Source organism: Pezoporus occidentalis, unplaced genomic scaffold (genome assembly GCF_034315485.1).
Source record: "Pezoporus occidentalis ecotype Australia unplaced genomic scaffold, CSIRO_AGI_Poc_V1 ctg279, whole genome shotgun sequence".
In the NCBI taxonomy this organism is placed as follows: Eukaryota; Metazoa; Chordata; class Aves; order Psittaciformes; family Psittacidae; genus Pezoporus; species Pezoporus occidentalis.
The window spans coordinates 111323-135060 of record NW_026914708.1 but is presented as its reverse complement, the minus strand read 5'-3'; the positions used below and the strand labels follow the sequence as shown (position 1 = coordinate 135060).

General features: G+C 52.2%; 1 protein-coding gene across 9 annotated transcripts in view; it reads right to left on the bottom strand.

Moving 5' to 3' along the window:
• SHANK3 (SH3 and multiple ankyrin repeat domains 3) overlaps nucleotides 1-23738 on the bottom strand; it is a 329535-nt gene that overhangs the window by 248529 nt on the left and 57268 nt on the right. For all 9 annotated transcript variants that reach the window (XM_062625226.1, XM_062625229.1, XM_062625228.1 and 6 more), the window contains 4 exons: nucleotides 8535-8686; nucleotides 7864-8031; nucleotides 6741-6857; nucleotides 5293-5370 (listed from right to left, as the gene is read on the bottom strand). In XM_062625226.1, coding sequence (XP_062481210.1) covers nucleotides 5293-5370; nucleotides 6741-6857; nucleotides 7864-8031; nucleotides 8535-8686 — 515 coding nt within the window. The remainder of the gene's footprint in view (nucleotides 1-5292; nucleotides 5371-6740; nucleotides 6858-7863; nucleotides 8032-8534; nucleotides 8687-23738) is intronic.

Below are 23738 nucleotides of genomic sequence, written 5' to 3'. Positions count from 1 at the left end.
CCAGTTCCTCTGGGAATGGTATTTTGGGCCAGGCACCAGGTGCTCACACCAGAAATATCAACAACTGGTTCTGAAGTCACCAGGGTAATAATAACCTCCTCTGATCAGGGCTGGAGCCTTCCCTACAGCCAACTACAGCAAGGTTTCTCATACAGCCGTTGTGGTCGACCCACAGACCTTCCAGGAACATCCAGGGGCAGCACAAGGAGCCTCCAAAACTTTCCAGACAAGAAAGATCCATCTTGACACTGAGAACACAGAGTTCAGACTCCATGGTGGTGATGTGAGGTTTAGAAAAGAAAACTGGGAAGTAAGCATTGTAAAGATGGTAAAACTGGGAAGTAAGCATTGTAAAGATGGTAAAACTTGGATGCTTCTTAGAAGGAAGCTGCTGGCATCTCTAACAGGCCACTGAAAAATACAGTGCCGGGCAGGTGATGGCCTGACAATAAGGACTTGGACTTGTCCTGCGCTTTAGGTGGGGGTGAAGGCAACTGTAAAAGCTACTTCTCTTAAACAAAAGGTGAAAAATGACCCACAGGTTCAAAGTGCCACCATGTGACACCTGTATTAACCCCATCAGAGACCTGGGCCCTCAGAAAGAACACACAAGCAAGTCCTTAAGACATCTAGAGAGCCAGTGAGGGAAAGCAAAGTGAGACCCGATGCAGTGGCAGGGACAAGCCAAGTGAGACGAAATCCAAGGACTTGACCCATCCAGGGCAGGGTCTTACCCCCAGCTCACACCAACCACACAAGCAGCTGGGACTGATGGGGAAACGATGCACAGGAACAGGGAGCAGAGACAAAGTCTGTGGTGCAGCTACTGAACAGCAGCAGCTTAGCGTTCTCCTGCTGCTTACAGGGAAAAGAGCAGGGCTCTCCAGCAAACTTCCAGCCCCACACAGGGCAGGGTGCAGACAGACAGGAGTGGCCCAACCTCTCTGATATGGGGATAGGAAAACCAGCAGTTATCTCGGAGAACAGAGAAGTAGAACACATGGAGTCTTCTATGTCTCATCTTTATCTGTACAGAAATTAGGACAACCCAGTGTGGATGGGTGGACAAGCTAGATGGGAAAAACTGGTTGGATATTAAGGCTCAGAGTGTGGATGTTAATGGGTCATTCTCTACCCAATGGCCAGTGACTGGAGGACACCACAGAGGACACCAAGTTTGCAGGTAACACCAAACTGGAGGGAATGGTCAATAGCCACAGGAACAGGGGTGCCATGCAGAGGGACCTGGGCAAGCTGGAAGAATAGGTCAGCAAGACCCCCATGAAGTTGGAAAAGTACAAATGCAAAGTCCCATGTCTGGGAAAGCAGCAGCTTTGCAACGACACGGGCTGAGGAGCAGCTCAGCAGAAAAGGCCCTGGAGGTGTTGGTAGACAGCAAGCTGGACCAGAGCCACAGGGATAGGGACTTTCTGAACAGAGGGAATCTCCTTTCCTCTAGCACAAGTGTTAACGAAGACCCCACCGAAGCCTTGCTCATGAGCTGGTGGTGATGCCCAGAGTAGCACAGAAAGGCTCTCACATCGCTGGTCCCCAGTGCCACGCATGGATCATCATTCTGGTGACATTCAGCTTGCAAAGGTGAGTGATTTCATTTCCAAGTCAAATAGTGCAATCTGCATGCTCCAAGAGGGACGGAGCAACTCGCAGCATTTGAAAGGTCTTCTGCAATCATTCTGTCAACCTGGCATTAGGGGAAAGAGAAACCCGGAATGCTGCAGCTGCACTCAGCCTTTTTCTAACAACCATGAGAAGCTGTGGACAGGTTGACCTTTGAGCTATCCCACGCTAGGAAAAAGCTGTAGTAGTGAGGGTGAATACCCTTATCACAACATAAAAAAGTACCTCTTGAAAGAAGACTCACGAGTCTTCACCCTCCAAAGAGGCAAAACACTACCCAGCATTGCCATCCTGAACTTAACCTTGTGAATCCAGGATTTCAGTTCCCCAGGATCCAGCACAAACCACCGGTGGGAGGGAGAACACCAGTGACTGCCTGAACCACCACTCACAGGGTTCACACAACTGCCACCCGTGTGCCTGGCCACACATCCCACTCTTCTGCTGTTACCTTCCTGTGGTTTGAATATGGTGGTGGGTTCAGCCCATCAACAGCAGCAGCTGCTGGTTTCACAGTCCCAGCTTTAGTGCTTGTTCTTCCTTCTCACCATGGGCTCCTGACCCATAGCATACTCCAACCAACACCCAAGTGCAGCCAGTGAGCACCTTAAGGCCTATGGGAGCTTGGAGAGACAACTGGTGCTTTGGCAGCACTTTGTTTCTGATCAGTGATGCTGCTAAAGCAGCTGGAAGGGAAAAAGCAAAAAAGTGACACCAAAATCCCAACATTCCTCTCATCCAACTCATTTTGAGTATGCAGCATCCTCCCTGAGAAAGGTCATCTCCATCCTGTGAGGACATATTTAGATGAGGCTGGGGAGCTTTGGGAACGGCTGCACCTGCACAGGGGACTCCCTTACATGAGTGATGGATGAAGAGTCAGCTAAGAGCAACTGAAGACAGATGCAGGTACAAACCTGGCTCAGGAAAACAGAGATTGAGATTGCCAGAAGCTGGGAAGATACTTTGGGAAAACTCTCACCTCTAGAGCACCCTGCTCTTGCACTCCTTGAAGCCTGCTACAAGCCATGAAGAGGTGAGACTCTCCCAGCGCTCCTGCCCCACCACACAGGCCATGAGCTGGGGTCAGATGCCTTTGTCACAGGAGGAACCCAAGGCAGAAAAAGGTGGCCTATCAGCCCAGGCAGTGGGATGCTGATTGGCCTTAGGGAAGTGATTACAGCTTCTAAACCCTCTACTCACTGCTATCTTGAGTCCCCTCAGGCCACCAACAGGGAGCTGTCTGATTAGCAACAGCAGTCAGATTAGCCCAAGGGATGTGCAGTGAATGGACTAAACAGCCCCACAGCAGCAGGGGCACTTGGGTGAGCTCCCAGCAGGCAGAGAGCCCTGGGCAGCACACAGGTGGCTCTCCCCTGCCAGGCTGAAAGCCATGGCAGCTCCCATCACCACAGCCATGGGAAGAGAATAGGTGAGAAAGTGGCAGACTTGGCAGCAGGCAGTGACCCAATGACGTGCTGAAGTCTTGAGGAAGTGATCCAAGCAGGAGTCGGAGCTTCTCTTTAAAGGCTGGGAACTCAAGGGAGCTCGTCACACTAGTACCAGACTGGTGTGGGTTTGCCAATAAACAAGTGGTTGGGCTACCAACATCCTCTGCAACACAGATTGCCCACTAGTCACACTGCTTCAAAAAGGAAAAGGCAGACACTGGTTTCTCTTCATTAAGACCCTGTAGGACACCACAGGACATGAGCAAGCTTGCAGTGGGAGCCATGGGCCTCCCTCCACCACCTGCTACAGCCACCCTATGTCCTGCAAACACCCCAAGCAGGAAGATTGCTCTTTCTCCATCTCCTGATTCCAAAAGCTCAGCTCATCTCAAGGAGGCAGCAGTTTCCCGCAAGAAGCCTTTCCCTGGAGATAAGTACTTTTACATTGGGTTGGAGAGCAGTCAGATGGGACTGTCCTCAACCCCCAGAGCAGTCGGATGGGACTGTCCTCAACCCCCAGAGCAGTCGGATGGGACTGTCCTCAACCCCCAGAGCAGTCAGATGGGACTGTCCTCAACCCCCAGAGCAGTCGGATGGGACTGTCCTCAACCCCCAGAGCAGTCGGATGGGACTGTCCTCAACCCCCAGAGCAGAGTTTCACAGACAGCAGTGCTCTCTGCAGAAAGCAGACCTCCCCACAGCAAGCCTTTTCACAAGCCCCTGTCACCAGGCAGGATGTAACACAGAGCAGACAGAGGAAGGGCTGAGCTAAGGTGGGCTCATGGAGAAAAGGGCTGCCCACCACAGCCACTGATGTGCATGAGCACCCTAGGGTGCCCAGGCTATCATGGAGAGGAGGACGGTCTTCCCCTCTGTGCAGGCACCCACACCTCATCACACAAGTAGCACTCCCACCTCCAGAGGTGCATCAGCTATGACCAGACAACCACCATTTAATAGGTGAATTAATTGCATGGAGTAAGTCTCAAGTTCCTGCAGGTGATGCCACCAGACTGCCCACAGGGATGCTCAGTTTGACCTTCAAAGTCATTGTCCCTCTCAGCATCCCAGCCAACATGTAGTACAGTTTGTAAAGAGCCTGCTGGTCTCAATCTTAAGAAATTACTTTTAAATAAGACATTAGGCTGTTTAATCAGTTCCTGAAACTACGTGTTTGTGGTGCTTACACCACTCCGCATGGCTGCCTGATCCCTGCACCTACTCATGGTGGGCACACACATGAGTTCTGCTGCTCTTTTGAGGACAATATTCTTAAGCTGCATGAAATTATACTTAACATTTCGACAACTGTGTCTGTAATAAGGCCCCTTTCTCACATGGGCCACGTGTGATGCTCGCAGGGACTGTACAACACAGCATGGTCACACCTGAGACTCTATGGCCTAAAGCCTCCAGAAACAACAGTGAAAAAGTGAGAAAAAAGCATTTCCAAAGGGCTGGTGATCAGTGAGCTCACCTGCAGCCACCTGAGCTGGTACAGCAGCATGATGCTGACAGATACACTCTACTCTCAAGGGACACCTGAGCATTGCTATTAGCTGAACACTGAGTCACAGCATTTCTGGAAGGTCCTCAGCAAAGGACTGGGCTTCAATACAAGCACAGACAGAATGACTGGTCCAAGCTCAGCAACATGAAAACAGCAGGAGAAAGCAGAACTTGGATGGGAAGAGAACTCCTGCATTAAATTGCAGCCTGAGGGAGGCACTTCCCAGCATTTGCAAACCTATGGAAGCAGTCACTACAAAGTGACAGTTTCCCTTTTCCAGCCATGTTACCCAGGGTATTTACTAGGAAGCTATTCCAAAGTTTCACTCCTCTTGTGGCTAAAGGTCGTCTTAACTCCCACGTTAAGTTTACCAATGGCAACTTTAAGTGCATTGACTTCTGTGGCAATACTGTCCTTCATGTCTGAGGATTCTGCTCCTGTAACATTTACTGCAACACTTCTGCAGACAGCAGTAACTTCTGTCCACCTCCATTACACATGGCCACATAACCAAAGCTCTTTCAGTCTCCCACCATAAGCCATCACCTTCACAGCACTTTACATGTGTACCACACAGTCCCTTTCCTCCCTCCAGCTCCAGGACTGAGGCAGGCTCAGAGCAGACATCCTGGTTGCAGGTTGCTCACCCCACATGCGCTGCAGAGCCCCCCGGCAGGGGCACGAGGAGCTCACCTGGAACGCTGTCTGGCTGTTGTAGTTGCGAATCTCTTTGCTGGCACCGCGGAAGAGGAGAACCCGAGCACAGCTCTCCTGTAGAGGCAAGCGAGGGGTAAGGGGTAGAGGCCAGTTAGCATCACAGACAACAGAGCAGCCAAACCACGCAGAGGCACTGTGCTCAGAAAGCTTGCCTTGGAAAGGGCCCAGAAGGATGCTCAGCACTACCATCGGGGCACCCCAACCCAAGCTGGCCAAGTCCACCCATCACCACGGCTGTCCCCAAGCATCAGCCCAGGAGCACAGGGGCTACCCCATGTTCCCAGCTACTGGCATTTCCTAAAGCCTTTTACTGGCTTTGCATTGGGTGCTGTGTGCTTCTAACCAACGTTAATGCATGCTTACAAGCTCCCGCACTGTTTAGTGCTGCTCTATCATCCACACAGGGGACAGGCACTTGGGTATCAGGTTCCTTGAGATGCTGAACACACCCATCACCTAACAAGCCACAAATGAGCCTCTGCATACCACTGCCTATGACAGTGGTCAATGTTTAAAGCGTGCACACCTCAGAAACTGAAAATTCCCTTTGTAATTAAAAAACACATAATACAAGGTACAAAAATCCCTGGGAAGAACAAAACCTATGGGAGAAATCCTTAGATACTGACCTCCAGACCTCAGGAAGAGAACAATAGGTGCAAGAGCTCAGAGACTCCTCTGCCACCCTCAACTCCTCCTGAACTGAGGTGAGAGTGACCACACAGAAAATTAAACAGAAACGATGCCTACATCACCTGGGCAGTCTTCAGAGCTCAGAGAGTAGCGGCAAGATTTTAGAGCCACTGGTGACCAAGACCCACAGGCCTTCCTCAGAGCAGGGCAAAGCCCAAGACCTGCCCAACAAGCCCTGCCTGAACCATGGGCCCACCTTAAATTCAGTGTGACCACCTGGGTCAAATTAGCACCTTCCACCCAGGACACTGCCCCCTCCCCACCCACAGTGGGGCTTCACTGGGAAGGAGCAACAGGAATCAGAGGGAAATGACAGAACACCTGAGGCAGTGAATCAGCAAAACCAGCTTGGGAAGGGGAACAAATTGACCCAGGGGCTCCTCCCTGGCCACCTGCCTCTGGAGAAATCCCAAATCAGGCTGGGGCTGCACACAGGAACAGCCCCATCCCAGCACAGATACAGGCTTTAACCCGCCCGAGGGGAGACTGAGCTGAGCTCTTAGGCAGAAGCTCTTCCCTGTGAGGGTGCTGAGGCGCTGGCACAGGGTGCCCAGAGAAGCTGTGGCTGCCCCATCCCTGGCAGTGTTCAAGGCCAGGTTGGACACAGGTGCTTGGAGCAAGCTGCTCCAGTGGAAGGTGTCCCTGCCCGTGGCAGGGGTTGGGACTGGATGAGCTTTATGGTCCCTTCCACCTATACTGTGATTCTGTGATTCTAATTCACGCAGAGGTACCTGGTTGTAGAGAGCACAAATGTGAAGAGCGGTGTTTCCTGAGGCATTCTGCGCAGTCATATCAGCTCCATAGAAGAGAAGATGCTCCAGGTGCTGAACATGGCCATAGCGACATGCCTGCTCCAAACACAAAACGGGAAAATCAGGGAACAGCAGATAGATGCTGGATTCATCCATGCTAGAAAAGGTGAATGAGGCTGGACCTGTGACCTGAAATGTCCCATCAACACGCATGAAGACACACTGTTGTTGCAATAAGCACACCTAACAGCAGTATGAACCTGAATGATCATGGGACAAATTACCTTGGGATCGACTGCAAGTTTGGATCAGCATCATGCTGGTACCAGAGCCCTGCACACACTGTTTGCTATCTCAGTATCACTGCCCAGTGAAAGGATCCCTGAAGCACAAGCAGGCGAAGAGGAGGACAGTGGCCCTCCATCACCAGTAACTGCTGTGCTGTTTTGCTCTACAATTTATCTCTCCTGGGACCAGCAGTCCTCAAAGATCTGCTCAGGCAATGTAGGACAGAGGCAGAAGGAGGACAGTAAATCAAGATCACAGACACACATCTCTTGGTTTTATATCCTCATGCTCACCTGTCCAATACTCGTCCACCTTCAGGAGCTGAAAGCTGGGTGCTTCAAGAGGCCATGGGCCCAAAGCCAAGCTGCCCCCCAACAGTTCAAGACAAGAGGACTCTAAGCAGAGCCAGAGCATCTTCCCTTCTCCCAAAAGGTCTTACCCTTGAAGCACAAAGCCAGCTCAGGTTCCCTAACTCCTACCCCATGTCTTCCATACACCAAATCCACTTGTCAGTGTGTAACGCAGGGACAGACACAACTGTGGTTTGGAACCAGGGTGCCTCAGGCAGCGGACCAAGATCCCAAACACTGTCCTATGAGCCAGACATAACCTGGGGAGGATCCCAGGCACTACTGACCATCCTGAGCATTGACCTGGGATGGCAGCCAGAGCTGGCACACCAAGTTCAAGTGCTTCACACTGGAGCCAGGCCTCCGTGCTGAGCAGTGCCTGCCTGGCCTGCAGCACCTAGAGGAGGAGATGAGCCCTCCATTGGCAGCAGGACAGGGGTCATCCCATGCAGGTCCCATCCCACCTGGTGGATCTCCTGCCAGCCGTTCTCATCCACGCAGCCGAGCCGGGCATAGTCGTGCAGCAGGAGCTCGCAGCAGTAGGGATCGCCCCCCACCATGGCGCTGTGGTACAGCGGCGTCAGCCCCCGGCTGTCCTTGTAGTCTGGGGAGGCACCGAGGTCCAGCAGCGTCTGCAAGAGAAGCGCAGCTTCACTGTGCTCAGGGACTGTGCACTGGGAAAGCCTGGCCCAGAATGGGGCCAGGGGTGCTCCAGCCACAGCAGCACAGGGATCACCCCAGCACAGAACCACAGCATCAACCGGGTTGGGAAAGCCCTTCAAGCTCATCCAGTCCAACCGTTCCCAGCACTGCCAAGGCCACCACTGACCCATGGCACTGAGGCCTCGTCTCCACGCTGTGTGAGCACTTGCAGGGACGGTGCCTGCAGCCCTGCCCTGGGCAGCCTGTTCCAATGCCTGAGCACCCTCTGGGGCAGGAATTGTTCCTCAGCTCCATCTAAACCTGCCCTGGGGCAGCTTGAGGCCGTTTCCTCTTGTCCCATCCCTTGTTCCTTGGGAGCAGAGCCCAGCCCCTCCTGGCTCCATTCTCCTGTCAGGCACTTGTAGGGAGCCATCAGGTCCCCCTGAGCCCTCTGACCCCCCCAGGTCCCTCAGCCCTTCCCCGTCACGCTCACCAGCAGCGCGGCGTGGTTGCGGCACCGCACGGCCCTGTGCAGCGCCGTCATCCCCTCGCGCGTGCGGAAGTCCAGGTGCGCGCCCCCGTTGCGCAGGGCCTTGATCATGTCGGTGCTGAGCTCCAGCTGGGCCGCCGCCGTCAGCGGACACTCTGTGGGCATGGAGAGACAGCACCAGAGACACAGCTCAGCACCAGAGACACTGCTCAGCACCACAGACACTGCTCAGCACCACAGACACTGCTCAGCACCAGAGACACTGCTCAGCACCACAGACACTGCTCAGCACCAGAGACACTGCTCAGCACCAGAGACACTGCTCAGCACCAGAGACACAGCTCAGTACCACAGACACTGCTCAGCACCAGAGACACTGCTCAGCACCACAGACACTGCTCAGCACCACAGACACTGCTCAGTACCACAGACACTGCTCAGCACCAGAGACACTGCTCAGCACCACAGACACTGCTCAGCACCAGAGACACTGCTCAGCACCACAGACACTGCTCAGCACCAGAGACACTGCTCAGCACCACAGACACTGCTCAGCACCACAGACACTGCTCAGCACCAGAGACACTGCTCAGTACCAGAGACACTGCTCAGCACCAGAGACACTGCTCAGCACCAGAGACACTGCTCAGCACCACAGACACTGCTCAGCACCAGAGACACTGCTCAGTACCAGAGACACTGCTCAGCACCACAGACACTGCTCAGTACCACAGACACTGCTCAGCACCAGAGACACTGCTCAGCACCACAGACACTGCTCAGCACCAGAGACACTGCTCAGCACCAGAGACACTGCTCAGCACCACAGACACTGCTCAGCACCAGAGACACTGCTCAGCACCAGAGACACAGCTCAGTACCAGAGACACTGCTCAGCACCAGAGACACTGCTCAGCACCACAGACACTGCTCAGCACCAGAGACACTGCTCAGCACCAGAGACACTGCTCAGCACCACAGACACTGCTCAGCACCAGAGACACAGCTCAGTACCAGAGACACTGCTCAGCACCAGAGACACTGCTCAGCACCACAGACACAGCTCAGCACCACAGACACTGCTCAGCACCAGAGACACTGCTCAGCACCACAGACACTGCTCAGTACCACAGACACTGCTCAGTACCACAGACACAGCTCAGCACCACAGACACTGCTCAGCACCACAGACACTGCTCAGCACCAGAGACACTGCTCAGCACCAGAGACACTGCTCAGCACCACAGACACTGCTCAGCACCAGAGACACTGCTCAGCACCAGAGACACTGCTCAGCACCAGAGACACTGCTCAGTACCACAGACACAGCTCAGCACCACAGACACTGCTCAGCACCAGAGACACTGCTCAGCACCACAGACACTGCTCAGCACCAGAGACACTGCTCAGTACCAGAGACACTGCTCAGCACCACAGACACTGCTCAGTACCACAGACATTGCTCAGCACCAGAGACACAGCTCAGCACCACAGACACTGCTCAGCACCAGAGACACTGCTCAGTACCAGAGACACTGCTCAGCACCACAGACACTGCTCAGTACCACAGACATTGCTCAGCACCAGAGACACTGCTCAGCACCACAGACACTGCTCAGCACCAGAGACACTGCTCAGCACCAGAGACACTGCTCAGCACCACAGACACTGCTCAGCACCAGAGACACTGCTCAGTACCACAGACACAGCTCAGCACCAGAGACACTGCTCAGCACCAGAGACACTGCTCAGCACCAGAGACACTGCTCAGCACCAGAGACACTGCTCAGCACCAGAGACACTGCTCAGCACCACAGACACTGCTCAGCACCAGAGACACTGCTCAGCACCAGAGACACTGCTCAGCACCAGAGACACTGCTCAGCACCAGAGACACTGCTCAGCCCAGAGACACTGCTCAGCACCAGCACTGCTCAGCAGACACTGCTCAGCACCAGAGACACAGCTCAGCACCAGAGACACTGCTCAGCACCAGAGACACTGCTCAGCACCAGAGACACTGCTCAGTACCACAGACACTGCTCAGCACCAGAGACACTGCTCAGCACCAGAGACACTGCTCAGTACCACAGACACTGCTCAGCACCACAGACACTGCTCAGCACCACAGACACTGCTCAGCACCAGAGACACTGCTCAGCACCACAGACACTGCTCAGCACCACAGACACTGCTCAGCACCACAGACACTGCTCAGCACCACAGACACTGCTCAGCACCAGAGACACTGCTCAGTACCAGAGACACTGCTCAGCACCACAGACACAGCTCAGCACCAGAGACACTGCTCAGTACCAGAGACACTGCTCAGCACCAGAGACACAGCTCAGCACCAGAGACACAGCTCAGCACCAGAGACACTGCTCAGCACCAGAGACACTGCTCAGCACCAGAGACACTGCTCAGTACCAGAGACACTGCTCAGCACCACAGACACTGCTCAGTACCAGAGACACTGCTCAGCACCACAGACACAGCTCAGCACCAGAGACACTGCTCAGCACCACAGACACTGCTCAGCACCACAGACACTGCTCAGCACCACAGACACAGCTCAGCACCAGAGACACTGCTCAGCACCACAGACACTGCTCAGTACCAGAGACACTGCTCAGCACCACAGACACTGCTCAGCACCAGAGACACTGCTCAGCACCACAGACACTGCTCAGCACCACAGACACTGCTCAGTACCAGAGACACTGCTCAGTACCACAGACACTGCTCAGTACCACAGACACTGCTCAGTACCACAGACACTGCTCAGCACCAGAGACACAGCTCAGCACCAGAGACACTGCTCAGTACCAGAGACACTGCTCAGTACCACAGACACTGCTCAGCACCAGACACTGCTCAGCACCAGACACAGCTCAGCACCAGTGATAGCCCCGTGCACCAGTGCCTGTCCCAGCACCACCAGCAGCATCCAGAGCTGTCCCACAGCTGGTTCCTCACTGCCTCATGTCACCACCAGCCAGCTCCAAATGTGAACCACCCACCCCAGATGGGAGCAGCTTCCCTGGATCCCGTGACCTCCGCTCACCTCCAGGGAGCCCAGCGGCAGAGCCCACACAAACTGCATCAGTCCCGCTCCGAGCAGTACCAGCCCTAAGCCCAGTGCTGCCCAGAGCCTGGGGCTCGCTCCGTTGCGGGATATAATGGAGCAAGTATGGGAATGCCTTCAGTGGAGATCCCCACCAGCCCCAGCCCTGCTCTGCTGCTGCTCTGGGGTGCAGGAGCCCCCATCGTTCTCTGCCGCTGCCTGCAGGGCGGGCAGAGGCTCTTCCCATGGGAGCTGCTACATCCTTCCCCCAGGGGCTCGGTGTCCTTGTCCTCTCTGAGCCCCACGGACATGGGTCACGCACCCTCCTCGGAGGGGTCACGGCGCTGACACGGGACCAGGCTTCTGCCCTACCCCAGCAGTGCTGCTGGACCCGAGCTGCAGAGGGACCGTGCTCACCTGCCCACAGCTGATGCGATAGAGGAGGAGGCAAAATGTTCATTCACATAAAATGAGTAAAGTCCCCTTGTGAGGCAGAACATTTTTCTGACCATTTTGATTCTAATAAAGTGAATTTGTTTTCCTCAGAGTGCACTATGGAAAAGAAAAGCACGTCTCCTTTCTCCAACAAATCCCTCTGTCTGTAGATCCAAACCTCCACACCGTGAATGGAGGATGTGAACACTGCCTAAAACAAGGTGCCTCAAAAATACAGTCGAGTCTTTTTTAGAAAGGTCCCTCATTTGCACATAAATTAGAATTTCTCTCTTTACTAGAAATAACTGTTTAAAAGAGGACAATAAATGGTCTGAGATACAAATAAGAAAGCAGATGGTGATTCGTTCCAGGGCATTGCTGCTAGGCACAGTTTGAAACACGAAGGTGGAGGGCGGATGGTTCTGTGGCTTTGCTGAAATTCTGGGCCTGTGCTACAAGACACCGATAGAGGAAATGAGGATTGCTGAAGCCTCGTCACAAGGATTAAAGATGGGTTCATCGGTAACAGGAATCACCAGTAAACGACACACACACAGACACACAGACGCACACACAAAAACACACACAGGCGCACACACAAAAACACACAGAGACACACAGGCGCACACACAAAAACAGACACAGGCGCACACACAAAACCACACACAGACACACAGACGCACACACAAAAACACACACAGACACACAGGCACACACACAAAAACAGACACAGGCGCACACACAAAACCACACACAGACACACAGACGCACACACAAAACCACACACAGACACACAGACGCACACACAAAAACAGACACAGGCGCACACACAAAACCACACACAGACACACAGACGCACACACCAACACACACACAGACACACAGGCGCACACACAAAAACACACACAGACACACAGGCGCACACAAAAACACACACAGACACAGACGCACACACAAACACACACACAGACACACAGGCGCACACACAAAAACACACACAGACACACAGGCGCACACAAAAACACACACAGACACAGGCGCACACACAAAAACACACACAGACACACACACAAAAACACACACAGACACACAGGCGCACACACAAAAACACACACAGACACACAGGCGCACACAAAAACACACACAGACACAGGCGCACACACAAAAACACACACAGACACACAGGCGCACACAAAAACACACACAGACACACAGGCGCACACAAAAACACACACAGACACAGACGCACACACAAACACACACACAGACACACAGGCGCACACACAAAAACACACACAGACGCACAGATGCACACAAAAACACACACAGACACACAGACGCACACAAAAACACACACAGACACAGGCGCACACACAAAAACACACACAGACACACAGGCGCACACACAGAAACACACACAGACACACAGGCGCACACAAAAACACACACAGACACACAGGCGCACACACAAAAACACACACAGACACACAGACGCACACAAAAACACACACAGACACAGGCGCACACACAAAAACACACACAGACACACAGACGCACACAAAAACACACAGACACACAGGCGCACACAAAAACACACACAGACACACAGGCGCACACACAAAAACACACACAGACACACAGGCGCACACAAAAACACACACAGACACACAGGCGCACACACAAAAACACACACAGGCACACAGACGCACACACAAACACACACACAGACACACAGGCGCACACAAAAACACACACAGACACACAGGTGCACACAAAAACACACACAGACACACAGGCGCACACAAAAACACACACAGACACAGGCGCACACACAAAAACACACACAGACACACACACAAAAACACACACAGACACACAGGCGCACACACAAAAACACACACAGACACACAGGCGCACACAAAAACACACACAGACACAGGCGCACACACAAAAACACACACAGACACACAGGCGCACACAAAAACACACACAGACACACAGGCGCACACAAAAACACACACAGACACAGACGCACACACAAACACACACACAGACACACAGGCGCACACACAAAAACACACACAGACACACAGGTGCACACAAAAACACACACAGACACACAGACGCACACAAAAACACACACAGACACAGGCGCACACACAAAAACACACACAGACACACAGGCGCACACAAAAACACACACAGACACACAGGCGCACACACAAAAACACACACAGACACACAGGCGCACACACAAAAACACACACAGGCGCACAGATGCACACACAAAAACACACACAGACACACAGGCGCACACACAAAAACACACACAGGCGCACAGATGCACACACAAAAACACACACAGACACACAGGTACACACACAAAAACATACACAGGTGCACAGATGCACACACAAAAACACATACAGACACACAGGTACACACACAAAAACACACACAGGCGCACAGATGCACACACAAAAACACATACAGACACACAGGTACACACACAAAAACATACACAGGCGCACAGATGCACACACAAAAACACATACAGACACACAGGTACACACACAAAAACACACACAGGCGCACAGATGCACACACAAAAACACATACAGACACACAGGTACACACACAAAAACACACACAGGCGCACAGATGCACACACAAAAACACATACAGACACACAGGTACACACACAAAAACACACACAGGCGCACAGATGCACACACAAAAACACATACAGACACACAGGTACACACACAAAAACATACACAGGCGCACAGATGCACACACAAACACACACAGACACACAGGCGCACACACAAAAACACACACAGACACACAGGCGCACACACAAAAACACACACAGACACACAGGCGCACACAAAAACACACACAGACACACAGACGCACACACAAACACACAGACACACGCTATCTTGTATGCCTGGCAAAGTCAATGGACTAATAAGTGCAATGGCTCCTTGCACCCATTGCCCAGCATCGGACTGTAGCCAGGGCTGGGTGTGATCCCTGACAGCGGGAAAACAAGGGATGCATTTTAAAAAGGAGGGTAATTACCACTGTAACATGCATATTAGATGGGAATGGGATGGCATCCACACAACTAACATATTACATGGGAACGGGATGGCATCCACATGACCAGCAATGCCACCAGAGAATAAGCAGCAGAAATACTTCCTTCGCTCAGCAATAGCCGTGAAGACACGATTTAGTGGAAGGCTGCATCCCTTCTCACTGCATGCGGACACCGGCACAGAGCAGTGCCTGGTGCAGCGCAAGAAACGGTAGGTAATGCCACCCCTTGTCACACCAAGGACAAAGAGACAGAGAGTCACGGCTCTGGTTCCTGCAGTGCACAGGAGGTGGTGGCCACGGTGGAAGCCCAGTCTGTTCCATCCCCAGCCGAGGCAGGATGGGGATGGTGGGTCCCGGTTCACACACACACCGCACACCAAGGGGACGAAGAGTGACTGTGGGTGAGCTTCTGAGCCAGGGGAGCTTTCCCCATCCGCTTCACCAGCTCTCATCCCCCTGCTCTTCAGCTGGGGCCACCTCCACCCAAAGGCGAAGGGAAGCTAGAGGACAGTAACAGTCTTTTAAGGACCATCACTTACCTTCTGTGCCAAAGAGAATTGCTTTGATGTCTGGTCATTAGCACTGACTTTCGGATACTGGTTTTCACCATAACTTCTATAAAATCTCATCCTTAATGATGGATACTTATTTGGAAAGCACAGGTTGGGCCCTTGCAGTATGATAGGAACTTCAGGTTGTGAATATGAACAGAGAAACCCTCGCCAGCCCCTGCTCCATTCTCATTCCCACATGCAGCTAAATCATCAGACTTCTTTCAATATCTCAGCTTAAATGAGGCAAACTTTTCAAAGAGGCAAAAGAAACAGAAAAAAGGCTCCAAATGTTCCGTTGGTCCCAGTTATTAACATGCCAAAAGCAACTGAAAAATCTGTCATGTTATCCTGAATCCCAAAGACTGAGAAAGGTCCAAATGGGGCATTTCAAGATGCTCTGGAGGAACTGCAGATAGCAATTTGTTCACTAAATCTAATGTAATCACTGCCTAATGTGGGGTTTAGTGATTACCTCTGGTAATTCTTGGAAACGTGCGTATCCTAAGACATGCTTCAAGTAATTCACTAACAAGTGCACAAGATCCACAGCAGAAAACAAGAACCAGCAACACATTGCATGTTCCCTGGTGTAAAATCTGATTAACGGATGCAGGAAGGAGCTGCAGTTGGACTTCGCCTTTGGCAGATGAGAGCTGGATTGAGGGTGTTACCCCCTCACACTGGGGGTGTCAGGAGAAATGGGGTTCATGTGGTAGGGCTCAACCTGACCTGCCAGTGTGTGCTTGAGCCCAGAACCCCCCCGTGTGCTGGGCTGCACCCCCAGAGTGTGAGCAGCAGCTCAGGGAGGGGATCCTGCCCCTCTGCTGTGCTCTGGGGAGACCTCCCCTGCAGCCCTGATCCAGCTCTGGGGCAGCAGCACAAGAGGGACGTGGAGCTGTTGGAGCGAGGCCAGAGGAGGCCATGGAGATATGGTGAGGGCTGGAGCAGCTCTGCTCTGGAGCCAGGCTGAGAGAGCTGGGCTGGGTCAGTCAGGACAAGAGAAGGCTCCTGAAGGGGAGACCTGAGAGCAGCTCCAGTGCCTGAAGGGGCTGCAGGAAAGCTGGAGAGAGGCTTTGGACAAGGGCCTGTAGGGACAGGCCAAGGGGAATGGCTTTAACCTGCCCGAGGGGAGACTGAGCTGAGCTCTTAGGCAGAAGCTCTTCCCTGTGAGGGTGCTGAGGCGCTGGCACAGGGTGCCCAGAGAAGCTGTGGCTGCCCCATCCCTGGCAGTGCTCAAGGCCAGGTTGGACACAGGGGCTTGGAGCAAGCTGCTCCAGTGGAAGGGGTCCCTGCCCGTGGCAGGGGGTTAGAACTGGATGAACTTTAAGGTCCCTTCCAACCCAAACTATATGAGCATATTCTATTCATAAGGCAAAGAATTCTATATTCGGTGATTCTAAGGCAAAGCCATTGAGGGAAGCTGGGAAACCCCAGAGATTGCTCCAACACCAGCAGGAACGAGCTCCTCATTCTAATACCAAAATCATTTAGGAAAAGGGGGGAATCTCTGTTCAAGCTGAGATGACAACAGGCTCGATACGAAAGTTCATGCAAGCTACTGGAGAGGAGGGTCTCTCTCTCCCCAGAGTGCCTACAGACCTACAGTGCACAGCAACATAAAGTTTCTGCCTGTGACAGCTACTACCTATAGGTAGAACCCCATAGTTGAGATTTTCAGCAGTAGATGAAAGAATTAGAAGATAACATTTCATCTCCAATTTCAGCTGAATGCAAACATACCATTTCATTCATCTCCTGTTGCATATCAGATTCAAAGAGATGCCACCAGTTTGCATATGAGATTGCAATGAGATTAACAGATTGCAGTGAGTTTTAACAGTTTGCAATGAGATAAACAGATTTCGAATGGAGAAGGGCAAGAACTTCACAAACCACAAGCCATTGGGTTTCATCTGGTGTCTCCCCATCTAACCACAATTCTGGCCTAACCAGCCCTTTCACCTCTAAGTTCCAGCTACTAAAATTGAAAGCAAGAGGAAATACATCACACACGAAGGTGAGTTATTCAGGCTGTTCATCAAACACAAGCACCACTCCACAGCCAGCACAGGCTGGATGCAGCACAGCCAGAGCAGGAAAGGAGCAAGCTCCCGCACTTGGGCACAGGGCTGTTCCTTGCGGCCAGCAGCAGGCGGGGAGGCAGTGCTGTGCACAGCAAGTATTTCTCCCCAATTACCTGCTCCTGCTGCTATTTGTCCTCACATCGTCCTGGGGCCGTGCTCTGTGCAGTCAAGAACGCTCTCTGTCAATGCAATCACTGCCTCATTCCCTGCTGCTCCCCAGTGGCCTCCCCGTGTTAAATCCTGAGGATTGCCTCCCTCTTTCCCACATGCTGAACTCTCACTCGGGCTCGGGGCTAATTTTAGAATAACGGTAAAACTGCTCAAGTATTTTTTTAACAGCCTCAAAATGTACCTACAGGAACCTCTCTGAAATTTCCCCTTTAGTCTCTTCCAGACGGTTGATCTTTGCCAGAACATCATCCTGCAGCACTGAAACCTGAACAAATGAGGTGGCAAATGAGGCTGCGATGGCTCATGACTGAGCAGAGCCAGAGGAAGGGAAACACGTGCCGCTTAAAACCACCCCCAAAAGCAGCTGAAACGAAGGTAACAGCCCAGGATGATGCTGGATCTTCCTGCTGGCTCTGCTGGGAGGGTGGCACCACAAAGCACGCAACATTTCATGGTGCAGCCAGTGTTATCCTGAGCCCATTGACTGGATTTAACTCCGCAGAAGAACATTCCTCCGAGCAGGGCAGCCCAGTGTGTGCCTTGGGGAGCTCCCACGTGCACCACCCGTGTGCAAGGGAGCTGCTCTGCTAGAAGAACTCAGCACAGGACAAGCGTGTAACACCCGCACACATGAGGCATGAGGAGCCCCTGGTGTGACTGGGCTGCAACCCCCCCTGTACTAGCATTACACATACAAATGTGCTGTGCTAATGGCTGAAGAAGGGAAGTGTTTCCCTCCTAACACTGGGGACACCCTGCCTGAGAATTCCCAGAGCATGGCTGCTGCGTGTCCTGGGGGAGAAAGAGCAGCACAAGCTGGGAAGAGAAACCGAGAGCAAGCACAGGGATTCTGGTGGTCCAGGTGACGTGGGCAGAGGTGCATTGCCCTTCTCACATGCAGCACAGGTCCATCCCTCTGAGCACCGCTGTTCAAACCTCTGGCAGGGTGACAGGACTTTGATTTAAAAAGAAATAGTCCGTGAGTGAGGGAAGAGACCTCGCAGGCTGCAGGTAAGTGCTCATCTCTCTCCCTGTGAGGAAGAGGATCGTGGATAATGACCCACAAGTGGTTTCTGCTGGGAGAGTTTTTAACCCAGGTCAAGAGAGGTAGAATAAAAGGCTGCAGAAACTGAGCAGAGGGTGAATCAGTTTAACCAGGCATCTGTTCTGCAAAGCCTCTGAGACAGCAAGAACAGCAGGGCAGGAACATGCTGCCTTTGGATGGGGACAAATGGAACACTTGTGTTCCCAGGAGTGGGTGAAGAACAAGCTTTAGCTGCTGAAGAGCTGAATGTCGAAAATCTCAAGGGTTTGGATGCTCCACACACACACACACACACACTTTTGCAAGAGGAAGGAGAGTAAATGGTGTTTGTAATTATCCGAGCTGCTGAAGACCCAGCCACACAGAAAGCAGCAGTTGGTGTCAGAGCCTATTTGCAATATCCCTGGTAGAGTCATCCCTAGAGACACAGTGGATAAAACAGCATTGCTAATAGCGAAGCTGCTCTGCCTAAAAGGAGAGTAGACTTACTACAGTGATTCTGTAAAGGGTGTCTGAGGAGTTAAGAATAGCATTTATGTGCTGCAGCTTTTTCTTTCTTTGCTAAATACCAAGCACTGGAAATACCACCCTTCATTTATTGCTTCTCTTGGAATTCATACTTGGACATCTGCCCATGGGCCCATCAATGTATAGATAAACCTGAGCGCTCTGGGTTAACAACTCAGTACTGAAGTATTCCCAACCAAAGGCAGACTTCAGTTTGCAAGGTACCCAGGAGAGAGGAGGCTGGACTTGGCAGCAGTGACCTTTTCTCCCATGCACAGTACCTGCAGGTCCTTAAAGGAGAAAGGCAAGAAACTCCAAAGACCTTTTGGAAAGAGTTTTTCCTCCCTTTGCCTGTATCCTCTTTAGTTTCAAGTGCTACCAGATTCCCACATCTGGCCGATGGATGAGGTGGGCATCCCCTGGCAGAGATGGGAGGACCACTGCTCCAGAAGGACTTGGGACAAGGACGTTCAAACACTCCCTGAGAAGCTGAAGAAGGCCAAAGCTAAAAACCCAAGCCCCAAGAACTGAAAGATTTTAGGTTTCTGGACATGGTGCAATGGGGGATGGCTCCTGAACAGAGAACATCTATGGCGGTTTGTGGCACCGTTGTCTTCAGAAAGTGGGAGCGCTGGAGAAGGATTTATTACCAGTAACTGCTTCTGCTTCAGCTGTTAAACTGAAATATCACTATGAGCCAGCTGGCCGTGGTGGACCAAAGGCCGAATCGCCCAGGGTCTTCCCCTTCTGGAAGAAGGTATTAAGTATTAAATTAATGCTCTTCTTTCTCTCTACACCCTTCCTCTGCTGCCACAGGGGGTGGCAAGGAGGGGATGTGTCCTTCACAAGCCAATGTGCCCTTCAACAAGCCTTCACTGGCTGCATCCTCAGCAGTTCCCTCCGTTCCCAGGTCTCCTGGGTCTGCCCTCCTCAGACTGGAGAAGCCAGCAGCCCCGATTCACCCCAGGCACTGAGCATACTCACTTTAGCAGACTGAGACGTGGTTAAACCCCTTGAAACTAAACCCACCAGACAGAACATTCTTCCGCCCCTCACCCCTGGCTCAGCAGCATCAAGGGAGCAGGGGGGACAGACAACAATTACAGGTTTACTTTACCATTCGGCAAAATAGAACTCTACCCTGCACGTGTGTGTATCTTCTCCCAGAACAAGATGGTACACGGCAGGATCCCAAGTGACACACATCAGTCACACTGTCGACGTGCTCCCAGAAAGTGCAGTATGAAACTTCTAGGGCAAAACAAAGAATCTGAAGAAAATGCTTCACTTTCTTCCTGTCCAGTACCCTGAAACTCAGCTGAAATACATTGGGCTCTTAACAACAGCACCAAAGCATTGATGGAAACAGGGAGAGGCCTCTAGGTATGGGAGTGAGACACCACAAAGATGCTCTTGGATTTTAGCACTGTTGACTCCTTGTAATGATCAGCATGACACAACAGGCGTCACTGATAACAATGAGAACTTTATCAGGAGATAAGAGAGCAACCTTTCTAATCTTGCTTTTCCTCACAGGTTTGCAGACAGAACTCTAACCTAAGGCTCTATCCATAAGTCAGATCCATATATCCATGTGCTGCCATGGTACAGATGTTTACTTTAAAAAAGGAAAAAGAAGAAACAGCAAAACTACAGAAACTAAAGCCCAAAACTGTATTTCTAAAGGAGCTGTTTGTTAATCCTGGTCCAAACCAGCTTCAAGATCTTTGTATTAAAATAACTGTCTCCACGGCTTTGTGCAGCCTTTAAACATCACCCCATACAACACACCAGTGCAATTCCACTCTGAAGTACAGAACACTCTGAAGGTTTGTTAGAACATCCTCTTTCACCTGCAATTGTGCTGGTCGGCAAACTGCCTCCCCAGCCTTCCCCCATGTTTGCCCCTACCCCACATTTGGAGGGCCTTCAACCCAGCATCCTCGCTCAGCTCTTCACAGGACTCTCACCCAATGCTCTGCAGTGACTAGCACTTTTTAGCCCCAGACTTGGGCTATTTGCATAGTTATGTACTTGAGAAAACTAACTCCCCTCCCGCAAAGGAACAGAGGGGAGGCGGGCTGGAACCAGGAGACCACAACAAACTCCAGAAATGTTTCCTTGATGGGAGCTGCTGTGTGCCTCCACTGCCTGAGCATGACTGCATCAGAGTGGCCATGCAACCACATAGAGCATCTCCAGATCCAGGATCTCAAACTGAAACAGGGGAAGTTCAGCTGAGCTCTCAGGCAGAAGCTCTTCCCTGTGAGGGTGCTGAGGCGCTGGCACAGGGTGCCCAGAGAAGCTGTGGTTGCCCCATCCCTGGCAGTGTTCAAGGCCAGGTTGGACACAGGGACTTGGAGCAAGCTGCTCCAGTGGAAGGGGTCCCTGCCTGTGGCAGGGGTTGGAGCTGGATGAGCTTTAAGGTCCCTTCAACCCAAACCATTCTACAATTCTATGATTCTATCTCAGCTATATAGCCAAAGCAGTCCTATAGGTGATGAAACAATAAAGAGCGCTAGAGATGGGCACAGGGCTCCTGTCCTTTGGAGTCTATCTGGAAGAGTCCTTGTTTAATGAGTCTTTAGGTCCCACCACTATCAGCAAGGCCCCCCAAGCACTGCAAGTATAGCACACAGCAATGACAGAGGCAGCCCCATGAGGAGCCCTTCGAGAGCAGACCTCCTGCATCACCCAGGAGTGGGCACAGCACAGCAGCACCACAGCGCTGCACACGCAGCACCACGCTGTGCCAGTGTGACTGCCTGCTCAGGTCTGTCACGAGATCACAGTGCTGCTCTCCTGCTCCACCACACAGGGTCCCTCCCTCCTCAGCTTTCATCAGCTTTCAGTTAATTCCAGTTTAATAACAAGTCCCTGAGATCAGGACTGCCAAAGAGGAGCCTCATAGGGAATACGGTTTCTCTTTTCAGACACGGATTTATTCCAGCTGCACAAGACCAGGTTGGATGGGGCTTGGAGCAAGCTGCTCTAGTGGAAGGTGCCCCTGCCCGTGGCAGGGGGTTGGAACTGGATGAGCTCTAAGGTTCCTTCTATGATTCTATGACTCTATGCGTGAGTGGAAGAGCTATGCCAGGCGGGATGCACTATGCTTCTCTTTCTACAGAGGGGCAGAACCAGTCCTGTGTATGAAGTGTGAGCTTGTGGTAAATGACAGATGTGAATCAGAAGTGCAAATTGCAGTGCTGTGCAGCATCTGAGACATGAACACTTACGGGAGGAGAGCTGGACAGCTGGGCTCAGGAGCCAGCCCGCGAGGTAGCCCAGGGACAAGGATCTGCAGGCAGGGAACAGGGGAGACAGAGAAAGCAGGAGAGCAGAGCATCAAGATGGGCAACAGAACAGGAGAACCAGCCATGATCAGCATCTTTGTGAGGAACCCGAGTGGGGGAGCAAACAGTCACTGCACAAACACCCACATCCACAACAAAACAAAATGGGAACATCAAAGACGGATGGAGAAGGGAGCTTGGCATAGTTTGCTGTCCTGGTCTGTCTCTGCATCCACTACTGTTATGGCCAAAAGTGAAATAGTCACCCAAAACAGACAAATCTCTTTTATTTTGTGATTCTATCTGCTTCCAGTGAGACCATCGGCTCTTTTTATATCAAGATTCATGAGAGGCTCAGGCTGAAAGGCATCACAAGAAAGACTGTTCTAAGCATGAGAAAGAACCAGTGACTGTCTTCCTCGAGCTGAACCACAAGAGACAGGGCTCAGCCTGGACACACAAGTGTGGTATGTGAGGTCCCACCACATCTGTGGAGAGGTGGTGGATGACCCGGTGGAGCACAGCTGAGCTCACCTGGAGCAGGCAGACTTGGCCACCCCAGCCAGGACCCATCCGATCCCACCCGGCCTTGCAGCCACAGCCAGAGGCAGTTCTCCTGCCAGCCCCACACCAACCCTGCCAGGTCCATGCTCGTGTCTTGGGCTCCTCAGCATGAGATGCCCAGTCGAGGCACCTGAGTCGAGCCCCAGAGCTGGCTGCTGAAGCAATCTGGGTGCCCTTCACCCCAGACTGGAAAGGTAGCCAAAGGAGGGAACCACACGCTTGTAGTTCCATGTCTGAACACAGAGAGAGAGCCCACAAATTGTCTTTAGCACTGGATGAGCCTGTGGAATTAAAGGGCAGAAATTTGCTAGTAGTGGGGCACGAGGACATGAAGGAAAGCTGAAGGACAGAAAGTCCATGTGCTCATCCCAGAGATCCC